Source organism: Pygoscelis adeliae, unplaced genomic scaffold (assembly GCF_000699105.1).
Source record: "Pygoscelis adeliae isolate BGI_AS28 unplaced genomic scaffold, ASM69910v1 Scaffold130, whole genome shotgun sequence".
In the NCBI taxonomy this organism is placed as follows: Eukaryota; Metazoa; Chordata; class Aves; order Sphenisciformes; family Spheniscidae; genus Pygoscelis; species Pygoscelis adeliae.
The window spans coordinates 3,102,291-3,123,709 of record NW_008824031.1 but is presented as its reverse complement, the minus strand read 5'-3'; the positions used below and the strand labels follow the sequence as shown (position 1 = coordinate 3,123,709).

General features: G+C 38.0%; 1 protein-coding gene across 1 annotated transcript in view; it reads left to right on the top strand.

Annotated features, from left to right (window-relative positions):
- Positions 1-21,419, top strand: part of TRAF3 (TNF receptor-associated factor 3) — a 69,812-nt gene that overhangs the window by 17,141 nt on the left and 31,252 nt on the right. The window contains exons 2-4 of the mRNA XM_009327963.1: positions 1,568-1,710; positions 8,180-8,323; positions 20,569-20,825. Coding sequence (XP_009326238.1) covers positions 20,584-20,825 — 242 coding nt within the window. The 5' untranslated portion in view covers positions 1,568-1,710; positions 8,180-8,323; positions 20,569-20,583. The remainder of the gene's footprint in view (positions 1-1,567; positions 1,711-8,179; positions 8,324-20,568; positions 20,826-21,419) is intronic.

Below are 21,419 nucleotides of genomic sequence, written 5' to 3'. Positions count from 1 at the left end.
GGTGAGGCTTGAGCACTTGCCGGTGAAGACTGAGGCAAAAAACTCATTGAGTACCTCCGCCTCCTCTGTGTCCCAGGTAACCAGGTCTCCCGTTTTGTTCCGGAGAGGGCTCACATTTTCCCTTGTCTTCCTTTTATCCCTGCTGTACCTATAGAATCTTTTCTTGTTACCCTTATGCCCTTATTATGGAGACTTAACACCAGGGGTTGGCAAAAGATGATTTTAATAATCTGAATTTGGGCTTTTAAACTCCTCCCCCCCGCAAATGCTTTGTGGCCTGTTAGGAAAGTTGTATTACACTGTCATGGTAACAGAGTTGTACTTCTTCAGTACTAAACCAAATGTGTTCTTTGCGCTTTTGAGACTTTACATAGTAAGGTTTAGTTTATGATAAGTTTTGTAATTTAAAGTCTGTTTTAGAGCTTGAATCCTAATACTTGTGTATTTATGATCCACAACATTAATTCAAAATATTTATTCAACTTCGAACTTTCAAAAAGTTATGTAATTAAAAAATAGACTTACTCTTAGGTATCATTAAAAAAAAATTTAAAAGCAGCGACTAAAATATAATCTGAACAATCTGTATTTTTAAATTGATAATTTTTATCAGAGTAAGGGGAATAATATTTGAGCAATGAAATGTTTTGAATTCACTCTTTGATTTTTAAATATAATCCTTAAGCTGTTATCAGCCCTCTGAAAACTGAGGAAAGATTCCTTCATTCAAGCTACTTGGTTTGAGTGAACTGGATTTTATACTATAGTTGTGTTGCAGCATATTTTCATTGCTAAAAGAAGGAAAGAACACGTTTCGGTTTGTTACTGTCTGTCTGTCGGGATTCTTGTCTCCCTTGTTGGCTTTTATTTCACAGTAAAGTGAAAATGGAAGAAATAAGATGGCATCATGCTTTCTTGTAAATCCATTCCGACTGTTTCACTAGTACTAATTTTCTACAAGAAAAAAACTGGTAGCTTAAACTACTTCAGTTCTCAGTATCACAGCTCAGAAATGGCAACGATGTGTTAGCCAGTATGTTTTAATAACATTTGGTGGTAGTATTAAAACTACCTGTGTTTTCAATGTTCACACTTCCTTCCTTTTATATCAGAGTGTAAGTCTTTCCTATGCTGAATAGTTGAAGTACAGTAGCTAGTAAAATTAGACCTGTGTTGTGAAATGGAGCATGCATCTCAGATAGTTTCTTTTCTTGGTTTTCATTTAGGTTAACAGAAGTATCTTTACATCTGCAGTTTCTGGAAATTTAAGAACACTGTGAACCTCTGGCCAATAAAAATTTTTCCATTATGTAAAACATTCTTGCAGATTAGCTTGAGTCACTAAGTGGTGGCAGTGGTGACTTCCTCCATGAAGTAAATAGACTTTTGCAATGAATTTTCTAGTGAACTAATAAATCTCAGTGCAGCTTTTTGATTTGCTACAGTTTGTTATGGTTTCATGCAACCTTAACCTACTATTTCTCTTTTGTGCCTTCAAGCTTGTGAGAATTGTTTCTGTATATTAATAGGAGATACTTGAAACCGACTTTACTTGTTTGTTTCCCAGCAGGAAAGCCTGAGTGCTTAGGCTTTAACTGAATCAAGACCAGCTCTCAGCAGTGGGCGACAATATATTAATCCATTGGAAGCACAGACTGCAGTTTTGTGTGTCACTGTGGTTTGTGTTGTGAATTTTTTTCATGTAAACAGGTAGGTAGCAGCAATTCTTCTGCTGTGTATATTTTTGTGATATGTACATTTAGAAACCTCATGACAGTTGTGTGAGTTGGGGTTTTTGTTGGTTTTGGGTTTTTTTGGTAGAAGTAGTATTTGTATCATTGCATGAAAACTGTAAGGTACCTTGTTCTCCTTTGTGTTTTCACATCTTTAAGTTGATGGTATTAATTTTACAAATCATCTTCAGTGCCTGGACTTGCTTTACTTATGAATGAGGGTGATACCTCAAAAGTCAAACAAGTTTCGTTCTTATTTCTGTAAGTAAACCCTCTTATAGCCTTGCCCTTTCTTGTTCTGTGTCTTCCACACAATCAGAATGGACTATTTAGCAAGTTCTTCAGCAATCTTTGCCTGATGGAATTAAGTTGCCTGGTAGTACATGGAGGCTTGTTATTTATAAATTTTTGGTTCATTTTATCAGTTTTGTTGTATTTGCAAGGAAGGTAAGCAAATTATTATCTCCATTTCATTAAACATCTGAGGGAAAGATTTTTTTATTTTTTATTTCAAATAGCTTAAAAATATGATTAGAACTCATAGGTGGTAGCGGGCTTCCTCAGTCAGCCACAGCCTAATTTGGGAAACTACAGTATAACTTAGTTGCAAGAGAGAAAACATCCTGAATCTTTTAGAACAGTACGTTAAATGTGTTTGAGGTTGTGCTTTCCTTCCTTGTTCCACTCTACTTTTTCTGGAGTTTGAAAAGAAATGATGCTTCTACAAAAAAGTTAGTAGTCCTGTTTGCCTTCAGTTTAAGCTGTAAATTAGGAATGGATAACAACAGTGAAACATGCTCCTTTCAACTTCTTGACATGAACATAGGAAATTCCTCAGTCCTTCAGGTGAGCGATAGGAGTTGTGTCCTTGGAGAGTAGCAGCAGGTGATGATCTGGGACTACTCTGTGGCCTGTTCCTCAGAGCAGGTGCAGCTTTATAAAGCTGGAAGGTAGAGAGGCTCTTTCAGAATTTTGTGTGGAAAAGGGGTAAAAATAAGCTTTTTGCTACAATAACACTAGACAATATGTTAAACACTGTGACTAAGAACTTCTTGTAAGTAATAAATTATGTGAATTAATGATACTGTTTATACACAGAAGTTCATATTCTTGTCCCAAAAAGTTCTTTTTATAGGTTCACGTAACGGTATAACAAGTCCTTTCTAGGTTGTGATCTAGACACAGCACCTGGAGGGTGCAGGAGGAGGATATAGTCTGCTGGAATGATTGGATACTATCTTGGGCTCTTCTCTTTCTGCCCTACACTCCCACCAAGAATACACGGGACCTTGAACAATTTATGAAGCAGACTTGCTTTCTTTCTGTAAGATTTTCTTCCTTGTCCCCATCTTCTAACTTAGTGCTAGGTGTTTTTTTTTCTCCTAAGAAATGCTGTGTGCATCCTTGATAGTGTGTGAATCCCAGCCAGAAAGCAACTAGGCTGCATGTGGCTGTCTTCAAGTCGTTCTCAGCGTCCTGAAACAGAACAGGTTAAAAAGTGTTGTTAAGGTGCTAGTTTTAGACTAACTGCAGAAACTGAAAAATATTTAAAGATCTTATTTTACCATTTATGTTCTGTTTCTAGGGGAAAGGGATGTTTTTGGTCCTCCTTCCCCCCAGATCTACCAAGATATAATTATGTTTTTGTGTTCCTTATTTCTAGTTATTTTTTCACTTTTGGCAGTTCCCAGATTAAGACTGAAGTCCTGTTATACAAGGTAATACATATACAAGTATGTGAAGAGATGGGAACTTGGTAGGTGTCCAGGTAAGATCAGAGAAAGGAGGCATTATATCTGTTCCTCAGCGAAGGAGAATAGAAATGTGCAGAAGTGCTCTAAGTCATGCAGAAAGTCTCTGATAGCTCTTCTGATTTTTTTCTCTGTTTCAAAAGCAACAGGCCTTTCCCCTTTTCAAATTCATTAACATATTTTTTAAATGTGGTATGTGATGTTTGGTCTACAAACCAGGGAAGAGATTTGAAACTGAAGATGACCTTTAGTGTTAAATAAATTATTTTTAGTAGAGACAAGCTTAAAATAAAACTAACTAAAACTTTGCTTGGGAGCCTAAACTGAGTATATGTTGTCCATTACAGGAATTTCAATTTTAACTAAGCCATGGTAAAAAAAAAAAAAAGTAAACCTGCTGTGTTAGTGCATGGAAGCTCCGGAGCTCCTGTGAAGAGTAAGCAAAGGACTTGTTCACAGCTGTGAGAAATTAATCTTTCTCTCATCTGTGAGTGGGGGAGCGGGTAGTAGGTGCGTTCATTATATCTGCGAGTCTGTACCTATGTTGCCCGTTACCTTTTCTTCAAAAGGCCGACGCAAACCTTGTTGAAACACGCCGCTAAAAACAACCAACCTCTTCACTGCTGTGAGCCAAAACCCAGAAGGGTGCATCTACCTCCACACTCTCCCATTTCCTTTCTGCTTATCCCCATGCAACATGCTCTGAATGCTGGCTACTGCCCCTTCTCCTGGGGGGCTGCAGCAGGCGGAGGAGGTGCTGAGGGGCTGCGGGAGGTTTCTGAGCTGCGCACCTCACTGTCAGCATGTGTTCAGCCCCGCCTAATGTTCCAGTGAGGCCAAACCAGAAAAGACCGGGCGGGATCCTCCCCCAAGGAGGACGTGGATCTCGAGGAATAATAGGTTGCTGATGGTAGGCAGATGGGGTGCTACGGGCTGAAAGATCTGGCCTTGAGCCTTGCTCTGCAGGATGCAGAGGGAAGGAGCGGTGGAAGGCAGTGATGAGCCTATTGTTGCAAATGAGCCAACAACTGGCTGATTGACGCTGTGAGCGCTCTTTGTTGCTCCCTTTCCTCGTAAATGCAGCTGTGGAGAATGAAGAAGCGGGGGGGGGGGGGGGGGAGCTAACCCAAGTATAAATTAGACTTCTAGTGTGCAAAGAAGCAATGGGCATAAATTAAAAAACCCATAAAATTCCATCTGAACACAAGAAAAACTTTTGACTGTGGGGGTGCTCAAACACTGCAACAGGTTGCCCAGGGTCTTAGCAGAGTCACTCTCTGTGCAGATACTGAAAACCCAAATGGACGCCGTTCTGGGCAGCTGGCGCTAGCTGACCCTGCTTGAGCAGGGGGGTTGGACTAGATGATCTCCAGATGTCCCTTCCAACCCCAACCCTGCTCTGAAAGCTTCTTTAATATTCGGATGTGTTCTTTAGCTGCTGCTGTGGAACACTTGGGGGAAATAATTACAAATGCCCCTGCTGGGCATCTGTCTCACAAATGCCGCTGCCATGTAATCACGGCAGTTTTAATTGTATAGGGAAAGCATCCAAGTGTTAAAATAGTTAATTGACTAAACTCCCTGATTTAAGCAGCAAAAGCAAAAAACCCACCAGCGCTAGCTTCCCCCCCCCCGAAAACCCTAAAACACCCCAATCCTTAAAAGACTTTTTCTTTAGTTTTTTAACCCATTAAAATATTAGTGGTTATGAGAATAAAAGGTAGTTTTAATGCAACTTATAAACAGTGAAGTCACTAAATATAAGAAACAACCTAAAAATTTTAAAAAATGTTTATTTTTTTTCTCCAATTCCCTTTAGTTTTGCCACAAAGTAAAATCCCAAAATTATCTTATGAAAAATGAAGGAAAAGAAAGGCAGGAACATGAGAGGAGGAACAGCAGAGAAAATCTGAAGAGATCCCACTAAACTCTGCGGTTTATTCCTTGCAGCCCACAACTAATAAGACATGAGATGATTTGAACGGACTTTTCCATAACTGTGTTTCTTTCCCGGGCTCTTTCAGTCCTCCCCTGTTTGCATTTTGCAAAGCCCTCAGAAAGACTGCAGTGCCGTAATTGGCAAGGAGGGAATTACTAGGAGGGAAAATCAAGCTGTGGTGGCTCCTCTTGCAGTGTTGTGTTGTCGAGATCTGCGTTTTGGAGCAGGAGGTAATGAGCGGCTGCCTCCAGGTTTCCAGTTCAGAGATCTGACTGCTTACAAAAAAAGGCTATGGATAAGTTTTCATTAAGTGTCCCTAGTGTGTGCATGGCATGCTGGACAGCCATTAAGTTTATTGATGCAGTGTTTTTTTTTTTTTTCTTGATATGAAACACTTGCAGTTTCTGCCTAATACTTTGTTTTTAATCCTCTGTGCTCAGACAGTGGAGAATAAGGTAAGGTACTTTTTGTTGCCTAGCATATAAAGGATAATAGAAGTAATTTCTGCATGTTGTAGCATGCAACAATAACTGCGTTCTGTTGGAAAGTAAAAGTTTTGATTACCTTTTTTATTGCTTGTAACTCATTGAAATTCATTGTAATAAATTCCCTGAATTATCTAGTATATTAAAGTTGACAAACAGTTCTTTGTACTTAATATGTATTAAAATATTTTTTTGGAGTCAGTTTTCACTTTGGTTATCCAATATAATAAGGAATTGTTTTCAAGAACCGTGTTCTGGGAATGTTCCTCTTTTTATGTTAATCTTAAGAGCTAAAAACCCAGTCCTTTTTCTGTTTTTTCCATGTCTTTGGATGGTTTTTTAATGCCAGAATTTTAAGGGTATAGCACTGTCATAATGCTGCTGTTTAGCTGTGGAGTGCACTTGTTCAGTAAGAATGAAACCTTGGAGGCTCCTGAATTCTCTGTGAGTCAGGAGGGGGTTGGTTGGCGTGTTGGGAGAGAAAGGAGAGGCTGGAAGTGCAAAACTCCTTGCACTAAATTCAGCTTTATAGCTAAGAATATGAATGGACAGTGACCAGGGCAATCATAATTGGTGTCTAAACTCAGGATGGGAGCTTAAAAGAGCTTTAGAACTTAAATTTCTTGCCGAGTTACTATATAAATGTTTAGTACAGAAATTTGTGCTTCATTCGTGACGTCTGTAAGAATTATGGGCTGATTTGCAATTTATATACTATTTTGGTGGGTAAAATGTTGTACAGTTGCAGAGCTCCTTTTCGTGTGAGTAAGAGTTTATTTCTGTAGTTTTCTATAAATCTCAGCGCTGGGCTATTTTTCTAGCTACTGTGTTTCTAGAATGAGCCAAATTGGGTTTTCCTTGGCCAGTGTATTTCTTTTGCCAGAGTCTGTAACCATTTGTTAGCCTGTTACTTAATACGATTGTGGTCCAAAGTAGCACGGCTGCTACTTTGTTAGTAGCAGTAGCCTTTTCTTTCCACCTCCTGAGGATCAAAGGTGAATTGTAGCACGTGACAAAGATCAAAAAAATCAGAAAGCCACAAGAAACTCATCTATAGCTGTGGAAGTTCGTGGCATTTCTCCTGACTAGATAAATGTTATCTTGGTCTCGTGTTACAAAGTCGCTTACTTTAGACATGATAACGGGAATGAGAGCCCAACACATTTAATGGCAGGTATGCAATTCTGTGACTGTCTGAACTTCCATAACCAGCTCTGTGTAACTGCTGAGGCTGATACATCTTCGCAGCATTCTGTGCAGGATGACAGCTGGGAACACGCTGCCGAGGTGGGCCCTTGCCTCCGGTCTGCTTAGTGTCATCTGGGAACATCGCTGCTCTGGCGCTACGGAATAGCTGCTCAGATTTGTCAGAGTTCACTGGCACTGTTGGACTCTGTGGTAGGTGGGCGCAAACTTCATTGACAAGATTTGGGAAACTAAAATTCTTGCAGAAACGTGGTTTGACTGTATATATTGTAAATGGTCAGGTGAGGTTACTGCAACGTGGTCACAAAATGTTGTCCTTGAAGTGTAAATAGGAGAGAGACTGTGGGGACCTTGGATTTACTGTACTGGTGACCTGGGCATTGTTGTAGCATTTGTTGCGTCTAAACTTTACTGTCAACATTTAGGAATGCATGTAGATAGAGATTGACGGAGATTTGTATTAATTATGCTTTCACACTCTCTTCCTCTTTTATGCTGTGCCTGTAAAAATTCCAGGATCAAACAAGCTTCCCCAAACCCGGTTGCTTTCTTCTAATCATCTGTTTGAATATTGTCATAAGGTGGGGTTTTTTTAGGTTTTGTTTTGGTTTTTTTTTTAAGAAACACTCTGCAGAACAATTCGTTACTTTCCCAGAATTGGGCTGATATTTCCAAATGGAATTTAACAGACTGTTACCAAGAAAATGGCACTGCTCTGAAGATTTTGTACAGTCTGTAATGACACGTAATGTATCTGGGTGGAGAAGTTTGTATGTGTGTGAAGGCAGGAAAAATTAGCTCTGATTTTTACTTTGTGCATGTCCTCCTATAATGCTGTTTTGTTGCGAGTCCTTTGTGAACAATAGTGGAGAAGAGGAAAACAGTGGTTTAAAAATCATATGTTGGTATGTTACCTATAATGTTTTTTATGTTGTTTTTAAAACTTATCACTAAAAATTAGTTTGATACTTCCTCAGTTTCGTTAGACTAACTTTACAGATGCTGAGAAGCCTGTTATAGGGTTTTTGACAGAAGGTAACATAACTTAAACTTTTCTTTCTTTAGGGCAAAGAAAGAAACCGGGCAGACTATAGCAAAGCTCCCCTCATTGGCAAGAGTAAAGAGAACCCTAACAGAGCATTGAGAAAGCCTATTCTTCTTTCTCCTCAAGCTGCTGATCAAATGAGATTCAAATAAAACGAAGGAAATGTAAGCAGAGAGTCTTCCAAATTTGGGGGAAGGGAGGGGTGTTAGGGCATGGGAAAAAAGAAGTATACAAAATTCATCAAGAAAACTGTTGTACGAACTTTGGAAATCAAGAGTTTTTTGAAACTAACCAGTCCCCTTTTAATATTGTAATCTCTTCAGTTGTCTTTCAAGGGGAATTGTTATGTGAGAAGTATATAATTTCCAGACTGATACAAGGTTTACCTGGTAGCAGATAGCTAGTGAAGAGGGGAGGTTAGAAGAGACAGGGAGTAAGAACAAGGGTTGGACTGGTAAGAGGACAAGAACTATCAAGGATTTCAACCCTTATGCCATTCTTACAGCAGCTCTGATACTGATGAGGTATAGAAATGGAAAAGGGACTTGTAACCTGTTGTTAAGGTGAACCTATTACAAAGAGTAGATTCTAAGAAAATACGTGTATTTTATGGAATTGTGTTACTGCTAGTTTGGAGACATCTTTAATCTTCTAATGCTTGTAACTTGACCTGCGGGTTGCTTGAAACTATTCACATTGATGTCAAATTCTTTGGTGGCACTGCCACTGCTTTGTGTGGCTGTGATATGGTAAAATTCTTTCTTGTTGCTTTTGTTTTTAATAGAACTTTTTTTGGCTGCTGGGAAAAATCTCACATTTGTCAAGCATGAAAATTCTGATAACATTGGATAAACTTTGAAGCTTAAATATTTATATGGAATTATAGATTGATCTACTTTCTCTCATAGTTGAGGTTTTTTTGTTTTTTTCCTTTGAGTGCATGGCTGAACTGGACTGTACTCAATCCAAACTTCATGATCTTGCTACTTAATGGTTAGGAGACAAATTGCTTCTACATTTATTAAGTAGCTTGTGATTTTTATTTTTATCTTTATTTCTTTTTCTCCTAAAGCATGAGTATTTGGATAGAGGAGAACATTTTACCTGAGCAGTCTTTTTACTGCATTGAAGTAGGTGGTTGGGATTCATGTGGAGTATTTTTCCACTTGCCTGACATCTTGAACTTTGCTGGAGATCTTCTCCTTTTTGTCTTGGTTTTTAATTTAGCATCTAGTCATACACATAATGTCTTCACATCAAAAATGTAATACAACTTTTTGTGAGGATGAGCATTTATTTTGATGACTTTGGTCTGAATTTTCATGTGCAACACTTGGTTTCCATTGCACTGCTAGTATGATGAAAGAGGCGCCAGGAGAATATATTGCAAAAATCTATGTTGTTGATTTTAATGTTGTGCTTCAAGGTAAAACTTGAATGTGGTAGTGGAAGGCTTGATTGAAACTACTGCTCAAAACTCTGCAGATGAGAGAAAAAAGCGGGCTGTATAAATGGTAGTATATGAGTACAAAAAGTTTGTATTGATAGAGACGAGCTGTTACTTGCATATTATATTCAGCTTAGGCCACTTTTAAAAAAAAATATGTCTGGAGATGGTAAAAAAAATTGGGTGATGACACATCATTAAAAATTTAAAATTTTCGTACAGGAGGAGAGAGAAAATTGGGATTGTCCTCATTCAACTGAACTTAGATACTGTGGATTTGCCTTAATTACAGCTGTTGTTGGTCCTCTATCCTCTCTAAGTGCACTAATGAAATCCCTTACTTAGTGAGACACAGAAACTGTTTGGTTTGATAACAAAATGTATCCTTGTTCCAAAATGGGATAACCTTCGCTTACACTTACTTGCCAACAGCTATGCCAGTGATAGCTGTGATTAGTAAAACTCTGGTGTAGTCAATACACAGGAGAATAAATTACTAAAACTATATAAAGAAAAAAATATAGTGTAAGTTTGCGTATAGCTAGTTTCATAATTTTTTTTTTCCTGAATAACTGTCTTGAAAAGTGGAAGATTTAAGAAAAAAAACAACAAAAAAACCCACCCCAAACCAAAAAGAACCCCAAACCAAAAAACAAGGGAAAACAAATTTTTGACACTGTATGATTAACCTACAAAACTTGCTGATCTGAGATAACACTAGGAGTTTTCTGTTCTTGGTCTCAAAATAATTGCTTCTAGGGTTAGAAGAGGTATAAAGGAAACAGGAATCATGCTTAACAGATGCTTTGGAGCTACCTTTTTAATTTTTTTTCTTTTTTTTTCCTTTTTCCTCCAACTGTTGTACGTTGCTAGAAAACTTACAACTGTGTCTACTGAAAGCGAATACTCCTATTCCATAGGCTTGAGTGAAATTAGGACAGGATGTCAGTCTGTGCTGTAGGCTATGTACCTATCACTAGTTATGTTTAATGATGGAAAAGAATCCCAGGAACTGGATTGTGCCTGGCTTCATGGATGTATAATATGGCATTTTGATGTATTTTTGGACTTATGCTATATTGTAGGAAGTGCATTTATATATGTTCTTAATTGGATTCAATTTGACACTTTTTTGAGATCCTCTAAAGGCAGCAATACAAGAGCTTCCAGAGCAATGTGAAGCAGTGAATGTGAAAGCATTCTTCACAGAAGGCTGTATAAAGTTACCGTGGTAGTTCTGCTTACATATAGAGATGAGGGTACCTTGACCTCTCTAGCTGTTTGTCTATAATATACCTAGTGTGTTCAGGTCCTGAAATTGCTTCATATACATCATAAAGCATTGTGCTTCAGTTTAATTGGAAAGTATTATGGGAAAAAAAAGTGCTTATTTTTTTGAGACTAAGGAGGACGGACATTTGCTCCAGTTGGAAGTTATTCTTTGCATTCTGCATATCTAGACTGTGCCTACATGGATCTTCATAATGCAACAAGTTTCTTTCTTTCTTATACTGCTGGGAAACATGTTTTGTGAATCTAGATTTTCAGTTACAAAAAACCCAGCTTCTTCCATGAACACCTTTATAAAGGTAAAAAATGCTTTAGATAGCAGTGAATGTGAAATTCTGATTCTGAATATTCTGACAAGTCTGAATTAAGGGTCTATGACTTTTTCCAAACCTTGTTTTTTGCTCTTGAAAACTCAACTTCAGTAACACATTTTTACTAGAGATGTAGAAACTGGAATGCACTTTAGTATAACTAGAAATACTAGCACAAGTGTTTTGGTAGTTTGATTTTTTTTAAATTATTTTATTTTTCTGTGTGTGTGTGTTTTTTTTTTTCTTCCAGATTCCATTTACAAATGTTTTTCAATTGTTTTTTTTTTTCTTCTAATAGAAAAATCTTAACAACCCCACCCCCCCGTCCCCAGCTTTTCCCAAACTTCAAGATGTTGGTCATAGAAAATACAATATAAACACTGATGTATACAGTATAAACACTGAAATCACTGAAGGTAAACCTGCTATCACTTCATCAAACAAGTGGACAATGTTTTTGTCTTCCCCCACATTCTGATAAATAATAAAATACAGGCAGATGACGAGAGAGTTGCTCTTATGCCCTTTTTTCCTTTTTCTTCCTGACTAAGAAGCAATGACTTTAGACAAAGCTGAAGACATCTAGAATGGTGGAAAATTCCACTTAAGATTAGTGAGAGGTTGAGATCTGTGCATGAATGAATGTCTTCCAGGCAGTTTAATGTTAAATAAAATATTCTGATGATGTCGCTTGCTGTTGTTAGTTTCTAGAATTTGATTAGTATTTAGGACAGTGTGAAAAAGTAATTCTTTCTTACCTGTGTTTATAGTGTGCAGTGGTCAACTGGATAAAATGGAAAAGCAGGAAATGTTTTATGTGGGTGAGTTAGTTTCCGTAGGAGACAGGATAGATTTTTTTTTTTTTTTAAATTATTTATTTATTGGCTTTGGATGTAGGCTTAGAAAACTTACTTTAGTTAGAGTGGAAAGAATTTTTTGTGAAAGTGAGATACTGTGATCTCAGTTTTCTGGGATAGCCATTTCTAGTTCCTCAGTACTTCATTTCAACATTGAATTAAAAAAGTGCAGAGCCATACTTGAAGTTGCATTCTATTTCATTTACCAGCTTCCTCTATACTCTGCTGGGTTCAGAATTTCCTGGGAGGATTATTTTGTTAAAGGTGAACTGCATTTTAAAATTAGATTAACTAATATTTTTGGGATTCTTGAGAAGGCAGTTTTCCTGTAATTATTTATAATAAGCCTCTTGAAGCGCTTCGGGTTTTTTGTATTTGCTGGTCTCTGACACCTTTGCCTTCGGATACTTTCTTCTAATAATTGCAGAAGACAAGGTAAAGAATTTTAAGTCAGGTAGTACCTCTTCTTAGATTTCAAGGCTGGATTCTTTAACAGTCAGCACAGATGCACTTTGCGAGAAATTGGCAATGCAGAAAGTATTCTTCGTGCACTTGCCAGTCAGCAGCGTAGATAGATAGACTGTGATTTGAAGAATATCTGTTGCTATTCTGCTAGACTTTTGAAGTTTCATTAGGTTTGAAACTGAGGATCTGTTTAATTAACAGAGTGGAAAAGAACAGCGTCGTCCATTGATAAGTCTTGGGTTTTTTTAAAAAAAAAAAAAAAACAGTAGGATTTTTTGATTCCTACTTGGTGATTTCAGAGATGAAGAGACTTTGGTGTCTTAAGTTGATATAATTTAAAAGCAAGTTGTTTCTTGTAAATGATGTGGCAGATTTTTCATGCAGGCACACCTCGGGAGGAAAAGGGGACTTTTTTAGGTCACTAGAGAATGAGACATCTTTTTCTAGGACTGTATACTTTGGCGCAAAATGATTTGGATGTGCCATCTGCCTTAACCCTTGTTGATCCTTGTTAGGATTTGTCATGGGTAGTTCAAATTTAGTTTCCCGGTCATAGCAGGCGTAAGTGGGAAACATAGTGAATGACTTCTCTTTTGGGTGTATGTGATTTGATGTTACCACTTGTTACATGTGAACCAATGACTTCTATGCTGTGCAACAAAAGTAAAGGAAATGTTAGGCTTGCTGTAAAGCGAGAAGTGGAGGAAATCTGAACTGATGGAAAGAGCTTTCTATAAAACCAGAATATTCAGGATGCAAATATAAACTGGTTTTGCTAGTTCTCTTTTCAAAGTGTATATAAAAGAATTTTGTAAAAGGAAACTACCTTTAACTTGAAATATCATGATTATCGTGGCATTTCCCAGAATATTTGATGTGAATGTTTTTCTTCTGTGGTAGATTAGAACTTTTCCTTTGTAAACAGAGCCAGAAGTTACAAAAAAATACACAGTGTTGATCCACTTCCTCCACATGGGACTGGCATATGTGTCTCAATCATGGACTTCCCCTGAACAGCAGAGGAAGAGATTAAAGTACACTTTGTCCTCTGATCATCTGGTCTTTTGATTTTTCCTATTCTTTAAATGCTTCTACTAAAAACCTTGTATAGAAATATGGATCCCAACTGGGAGTTAATTTCATAGGTGAAATGCAATAACCTAATATGTTTTCTCTTTTCTCTCCTGCACCCATAGACAAGAACCCAAACTGGAATTCAAAATGCAGAAGAAAGTACACAGGGCGAGCTTGGACAGCATGTCTCTTATCTGTTGTCTTGTGACCCAGGCTTTCAAAGCTTAAGAGGTCTTTTGATTTCTAAAAGAGGCTTTTGATTTCTTGCACTTCAAATGACTTTATATTGTGTTTTGGTAGCCCACTGAGATTACGAAGTAATTATTGAGAGCTGTAGATAGCAAGCGTAAGTCAAATACAAACACTTTGTTTTACTACTGCCTCAGGCTGAATCTTAAAGCCGTTTTGCCAGCCCATGTGTCATGATTCAAAAGAATGCTGTTAACTTTCAAAAAAGTAATAGTTGAACATAGTGTCACATAAAAATCAGCTTTCCTAAATTGCACTGAATTACTTCTCTGTCTTTTTTTTTAATAGTTAAAATTGAAACCCTTTTAAAGTTTTTCTTCTCATCAGTGCAATATATGTTAGACTGAAAGTTAATTCTGTTCAACGTATTATTGGGTAGATGTTAAAAGTGTCAGTCCCTGGGCTCTTGGGTACTCCAAAAGAAATACTACATTATTATTATTTGTAAATATTCCCATTCTTATCTCTTAATATGGATGTAATTACTTTGTACATCTATCCAATGCTTTCTTTTCTGTTTAGAATCCAGAAATTTGTTCTATGCAGGAGGGAGTATATATTAGAACTGTTTCCATGAAAGCATAGTCTAGCAGGCTTGCTAAATTGAGACCCAGAACGCCAGGCTGAGGGGTGGCTGGATGTTGTGAGAACGGGCCTCTGCAGCAAGACACCCTCATGCTTAAGAGCTCTGGAGTCAAGATTCCCATGGCAGTCTCCCTGCTTAGCTTTAACTTTTTTTTTTTTTTTTGACATGTAAGCACTGAGTAAATTGATAATACATTGTCACCAATATACTGCTCTCACCTTGCATTATTGTTTTAACCAGTCATCAAGGTTTGACAGTATATGTTGCATGTTATAATTGTACTGAGAAGTAGAAGCAGAATCGAGTCAGATGACTTGTCTAAAAGATGGTGAAAGAAAGATGTATGTTCTTTTCAGTTAGTATGTGCTAGGAATTTATTAGAAGCTATAAAATGCTGAAATATAAGACAAAGGAAAAGTTCAGATTGTTTTAATAATTTAATTTTAAGATAGAGATTTCTGTGTGACAACTTCTATCACATTCTTGGTGATAGAAAGCACGTGGCTAGGAAGATTGTGAAGAGCTGGAAAATACCGCTCCAGGAACCTCATTATTTTGCTCTCTGAGGGTATCCTGTAAAGTACGGAAGAAAATTCTGTGAAGAGTGGAACTGATGAAGTCTGGTTTCCTACTAATCTGTGCTCTACATCCCTTTTTTTACCCCTACTTCCCCCCTCCTCAATTAAATTAAAAAAAATTTTAAAAGACCTCCAGCCCACCCCCTGCCATTATGATCTTGGAGGAGACTAAGACCGTGAAGTTAGCCTGGACAAGAGGGAGCAGGTGGTCTTGGCTGGTTTGGATGTAATTGTGTACTGACTGGCCAACTGAGAGGCCACACAGAGGTGGTGATGATTGAGGTTGCACTTTTATAGCCTCTTGCTCACTAGGACACTACATTAAGTTTCTCTTTCTGTTCCCCGTGTAGCTGTTCATTTTCATGAAACCTATCTGTCCAGTTGGTTCCCAAGTGTTTTTGAGAGGCTGGGAGGAGAGACAGCACAATCACAAGCCCTATCTCATTAAAAGCTAGACTGAAAAAACATACCCCACACTACCAAAAAAATGACCTAGTTAGGATGAGATGCTGAAGTTTGTGTGGTTTTACACTTTTTAGATAAAAATGTGCAAACTGTTTTTTGAAGAGGAGAGGTTGAATCATCTCATTGGTCACTTTTCTGTGATCTTTAGCTCCCTGTCCAACTTCAGGTTTCTTTTTCAGAGCTTAATTTAGGTATTGTGCGTGTAGTGCTGTTCTGTTTGAGTAACTTCTGTTCTCAGTGCAAATTGTAGTTTGATAGAAAAGCTTTTCTGTCCTAAGTAATAACCAAATTAGGTTGTGTCTTCTGTTAACTTCTCTGGTAGTGTAACAAAAACACTTATTTGAAATAACTTCTTGACCTTTTTGAATTTTAAAACTTTGGCAAAAGCTTATTTGCTTTGTATTGTCAATATATTGAAACTGTCTTTATGTAGAGCTTGCTAGGTGCCAAATCCTGTGGTCCTTTTTGCAGTCAATTTTTTTGGGGGTGTTTTAGGCTGCGTAAGAGTTACAATTTTTTTTTCTGGTAGGTTGGTTTTTTGTTTTTTTTTAAGATGAAAACTTAGTTTGAATTTTTATAGAAACTTTATTGTATTTCTATGTTGCAAATTGGTTTTATTCCCAAAGAGCAAATAAAAAATAAATGTGGTATAATACAGAACATTAATGCAGGTTTCTAGGATGTTTACTCTCTCTGAGGTGAGAACAGCATCCTTGCTTTAAACAAGGAAAGAGCAAAATGCTTTTTCTTTGGGAACTCCCATGCTTTCTAATTCTTGGAACATCTTTGTCGGTAAATTAACTTTTGCTTCCAGTTTCTAACCCTCTGTACTAATATTAGTATGAGTTAAGTAACAACAAATTGTTCTAACCTTTATTAAAGTATATACAGCCTGAAATATTAACTGAGGTCCAGCCTCAGATACTTGAGTATCACTTGTATTGAACAAGAGTAGTGACAGAAATGGAGCTCACTGAGACATGACAGACTGGAGCAAGCAGTGTCACCCATCTGATGACCAGCACAATCTCTGCTTCTGTTACTCTGCAGAAGCATATGCTGGTTACAGGAGAGGTGGCTGAAAGAATGTAATCAACAGTGGACAGAACTGACCTTGGTGACTGTGCCTCTTTTTATGTGTTTTTCTGTCCTGAAAGGTGATTGTCCAAGATTTAACAGTCTTAAGACATCTAAAAGTCATTCTTTTATTGCGATGATTTTTCCCAGGGATAAGAAACGGGAGCTTAAGAAATAGCTAGTGGTGAATTAGGAGTTAAGGTTTAGCTTGCTGAACAAGAACCGGAGTCTTTGACTTGATGGCAGCTTGCCATGCCTTTAGGAATCGGAGGCCTCCACTAGAACTGGCCTATCTTGAAAGTTCTAGCCAGACTCCTCTCCCTGCTTTCTGGAAGTGTGTTATCTCCACTGCTGTAAGTGCGTAGGATCTTACTGAGGTGTGACTTCAAAATTGCTTCTTGTTGGCAGTTTGAAACATGATTATGGGGGTATAATCTGAGTCCTGCTGTTAAAGGTTCCTGAAAAGGAGAAGACAACATTGCAGATGTCACCCTGTAGTGGTATGTAAACCATAATAGAAAGCTGTTTGCAAAAGGGTGGCAGCTGAAATGATTGTATTATCTGCACTTTTGTTCATCGCTGACCCCATATACAGGTGTAAGAGCATGCAACTCATATGCACGAGGACATAGCTCTGTGCGTACAGATTCCTGTGTGCAGTTTGATAGACATCACGTCTCCCCACCCCCTTGTTAAATGCAGCTCTTTTGTTGTAATAAGGAGGTTTTGCTGTTCTTTTAAGCTCAGATCTCTTGTATTTTATTGCAGTACTTCATTAATGGCTTCCTAGTTTTGCTGCATAAGAAAATGCTGGCAGTTCAGAGTATTGTGGAAGAGAATTCCTCACCAAGCTGGCTACTCTGGTGCTGTGCTTGTTTAACTTTTCTGGTCTGACATACTTCATAAAACAGAAACATAAAACCTGAGGCACACAAATTTGACTGCTAGGCATATTGCATAGTAAATTTTATTTATCAGTGTGCTTTCTGGTTGTTTTCTGTGACAAGATATCCAATACATCAATTCCAAAAGTGGAGCCCTATGGAGCCCTGTGCAGTTTATTTTGGTATGAAATCTCTCTTGACAGCTGACAGTCCAGCCCCTGAGCAGTTTCGTATCTCTATGAAACTCTCACCTGCTGCTCATTTGGCATTCAGTATTCTTTCTCAGTTAAATCTTGAATATTCTCCTTCTCACCGCTGCCTGCCTACTTGTGACTAGTTGTTCAGTTTCCATGAAGAAATTGTGCTTATTGGAAGACTTCACATCTCTAATCATCTTTAGCTTCTTTTTGTTTGGAAGAAACTTAATGGGGAAACAGATGTTGTGTTTTATGAATTACAAGTTCAGGAACTTTGTGCTGTCTTGACTTGCCAATTCTCCTGTCAGCATCTGTTTTAGTGCCTCTTTTTCCGAATTTCTTCTGTGGGTCAGAATCAGGCCGTGCCTTGTTTTATTCTGGCATTTTAAGGAAAATCATGTTCCCTGTGTTGTTCTTACCAGTCAACATGCTTGAAGTTGGCTTTTGACTTCAAGAGTTGACAGAATGGTAGAGGTCTTGAATATGATAAAAAAAAAAAAAGCAGTTGCAGAGGGAAAAGAGGCATTAGTATCTATCTACAAATTATAAATCAGAGAACTGAAAATCTTCACTATTCTTAAACTACAAGTTCCAAATGAAGCTTTTCCCACAGTCATGCACAAGAAGCAAATCCATAGGTAGATAAGTTTCACCAGTCTGGATGCTTATGGAGTTGCACTTTTTCTCCTCCCTTGCTAATCTCCTTTTCTCTTACAACTGCAACAAAGTGCCAGGTTCTGAGCTCATGACTGGGTTCCCCCATGTCCAGCCACAGATGTTCAGCAATGGCAGTCATGCCTTGGGCAATCTCTAAAGCTAGACTGCTTTCGTCAACTGCTTTCCTTTCTCACTCGTGGCACTTCTCTTAACCTCCTTGTCTCTCAGACTCTTGTTCTCAGGATCACATCTCATTTTTTTGTGTGCTGGTTACAATCTCTTGAATTGCCTTTTCAGTGTCATAATTATCTGTGTGGGTTTTTCTGGTGTGTTTTGGTTTTTTTTGGGTTTTTTTGGTTTTTTTTTTTAATGCTTCCTGTTGAAACTCTAGTTCAGGCTTTGCTTACTTCCCTGGTCTGAAATAATCTGAATTTCCTCATTAATAAGAAATGCAAGTTACTTTCAGTTCAGCACTGATTTTTCTGTTTTTTTCAGATATTGTTCTGTCAAGGTATTAGACTCTGTAATCTTTGAAGAGTAGACAAGGAACAGCCAGACATTACTTCAAATTATGGACCAGAATTTATATTTCCTTTTCAGTTACTGTAGAAATTGTTTTGTTTGGGTTTTCTTTTGTTTATGTTTCTTTTTTTTGGTGGTTTTGAATAAGACCCCATCATCGGATTGATGTACTGAATTATGAGGATGGTTTCCTTGGGCTCTGTCTGTGTTTGATGGAGATACAGAGATGCTTTCCCCTGGGGTGAGGGGGCAATGAAGTGGGGACTCTTCACTCAACACCTCTACCCTTGCTCAGCTGGTGTTGGTAAAGACATGAAATAGTATCAGCAATGAGTCACAATGATTTTTGTCTTTTGTTTCTAGAAATAACAGTTGGCATCAGAAATGAAAGAAATTTCCTTGTCTGTTTAGTCTCCATGGAGAATTCTATGCCAAAAGTATAGATGCAGAAATGATCTACAAGAAAATACGTTTAATTACAAGTACTTGTTTTGGGCTTAGCAAGGGAAGATAAGAGATCACAAAAACTGTGTGCAAGAAGATTGCGTATTTGGGATGTGAGGCATTTGACTCCCTTTGTGGTACTGGTGGACATACTTTTATAATTGAGAAGTGAACTGGGCCTCATTTCTTCATTCTACTTCTTAAAGTTGAATTATAACTGTAGCAGTTGAGGCATCTGTAGAGCAGTGGAAGAGGTTTATATTTCAAGTGTCAGTTAACATGGAGGGAGAATTGACATATGCCTTTCTCCTGTAAATAGCTGGGCATTTCTCTTACGTAAATAGGTGTTGTATCCTCCAACTGTGCTTTCTCCTTCATGTGCTGAGGTTTTTTAAGACCACTTACACTTGTTTGACTACAAGATAAGCAAGGAAATTACTGAAAACAGGTTTTGAAATTTAACCTGGGGCATTATTCCTCTGTTGCTCTGCTAATGCTTTGCATGCTGACCTAGAAGAATCATAGTCCAAGATAATAGGTACTGTAATTCAGTCTTCAACTGCATTAATTATTTTGTCAGCTGCCTGTCAGTTGTGCTTAGTCCTGGTGAATTAATCAAGTGGCCATGTTATGTAGGCCTTTCTCCTCTGTCAATTAGACTTGTATCACCTGTTCTCTTCATGTGGGGATGTACAATGAAAAGGTTGGAAAGTGTTTAATAAGTAAAAACCTATTGTGTTGTTCTAAAACAGACTTAAAGCAGCATGTCTTACACTTTGTTATTGCATGGGATAGACAGGAGAAGTTGGCAGTGAAGCTGTGTAGACTCCACATACCCTGTATAGGACACTGGTGGTTGTGTGCTTTTTACAGTAGCATCTGAGTAGTATCGTGCATGGTACTGTACCAGTGCACCTTCTCTACCACACCCCTTGCTGCTTCCTCTAATGATACAACTTCAATATTAAGGACATTTTTCAGAGAGAGAGAAAGATATTGAAGAATGCAAGCTCTGCTCTTATTTGTTCCTAGAGCGATGTCCATAATTAACTAACACTTTGCTTTCAGGAATAGGTTTTAATTCATGACCTTCTAGAGCCTTTGAACAATGTAGAATATTTTACAGATTTGCAATGCTTAATCTACTTAGGCAGTTATGTATGTATTATGTTCATGATGTGTGGACATGCATCTGTTCTTAGTGCTTTGTGTTTTTATGTAGTCTGTCAGAGATGCTGTATTTGTTTTATTTAAATGGAAAAAGAGGTCTTCATTTCTCAGAAGTTTTCTCATTTTTGTTTCACAGAAACTATCTTAGAGCATGGACGCCAGTAAGAAGACAGAACCCCCTTTATCTGTAGAAATGGTACAACAAAGGGCCAATCCTGATCGCAGTCCTTCAGCATCCATTTATGTTCCAGAGCAAGGTGGCTACAAAGAGAAATTTGTAAATGCCGTGGAAGATAAGTATAAATGTGAAAAATGTCACCTCATCTTATGCAATCCTAAACAGACTGAATGTGGACACAGATTCTGTGAGACCTGCATGAATGCCTTGCTCAGGTATGTTTTTTGTTGTGATAGAATATGTTGATACCTTTAAATCTTGTGAACTGCTGAAAATAGTGTGAACACCATTGTAGTTTTTAGGAATACATTAAGCTAATGCCCTGGCTCAAAGCAGCTTTCCGCTTGTTGCTTGTTTGATTATTTGTTATCCATATGCTGGTGCAAACATTTGTGTTCTACTCTGCATCAGGATGAGATAACTAAGCTTTCCACCAGTATGGTTGAAACGGTTGTTAAAGTGGTTTAATCCCATGTAGTGATGTGTTAGGTAAGAATTTCATTGCCTGTGGAGCCTAGACTGAGTAGCTATTTCACATGACTGCTAACATGGCTAGTTTGGTGTAGAATACGCTTAGTAAATTGTGGCTGTGCGAGGAGGTGAGCCTGCAGAGGCTCCTTAGAGTGATGGTACCTAATCTAGCTATGGACCCAGCCTTAGGGTTGGGTGGTAGGACCCTTGGATAAATCATAGAATCATAGAATCATTAAGGTTGGAAGAGACCTCCAAGATCATCGAGTCCAACCGTCAACCCAACACCAACATGCCCACTAAACCATGTCCCTAAGCGCCTCATCTACATGTCTTTT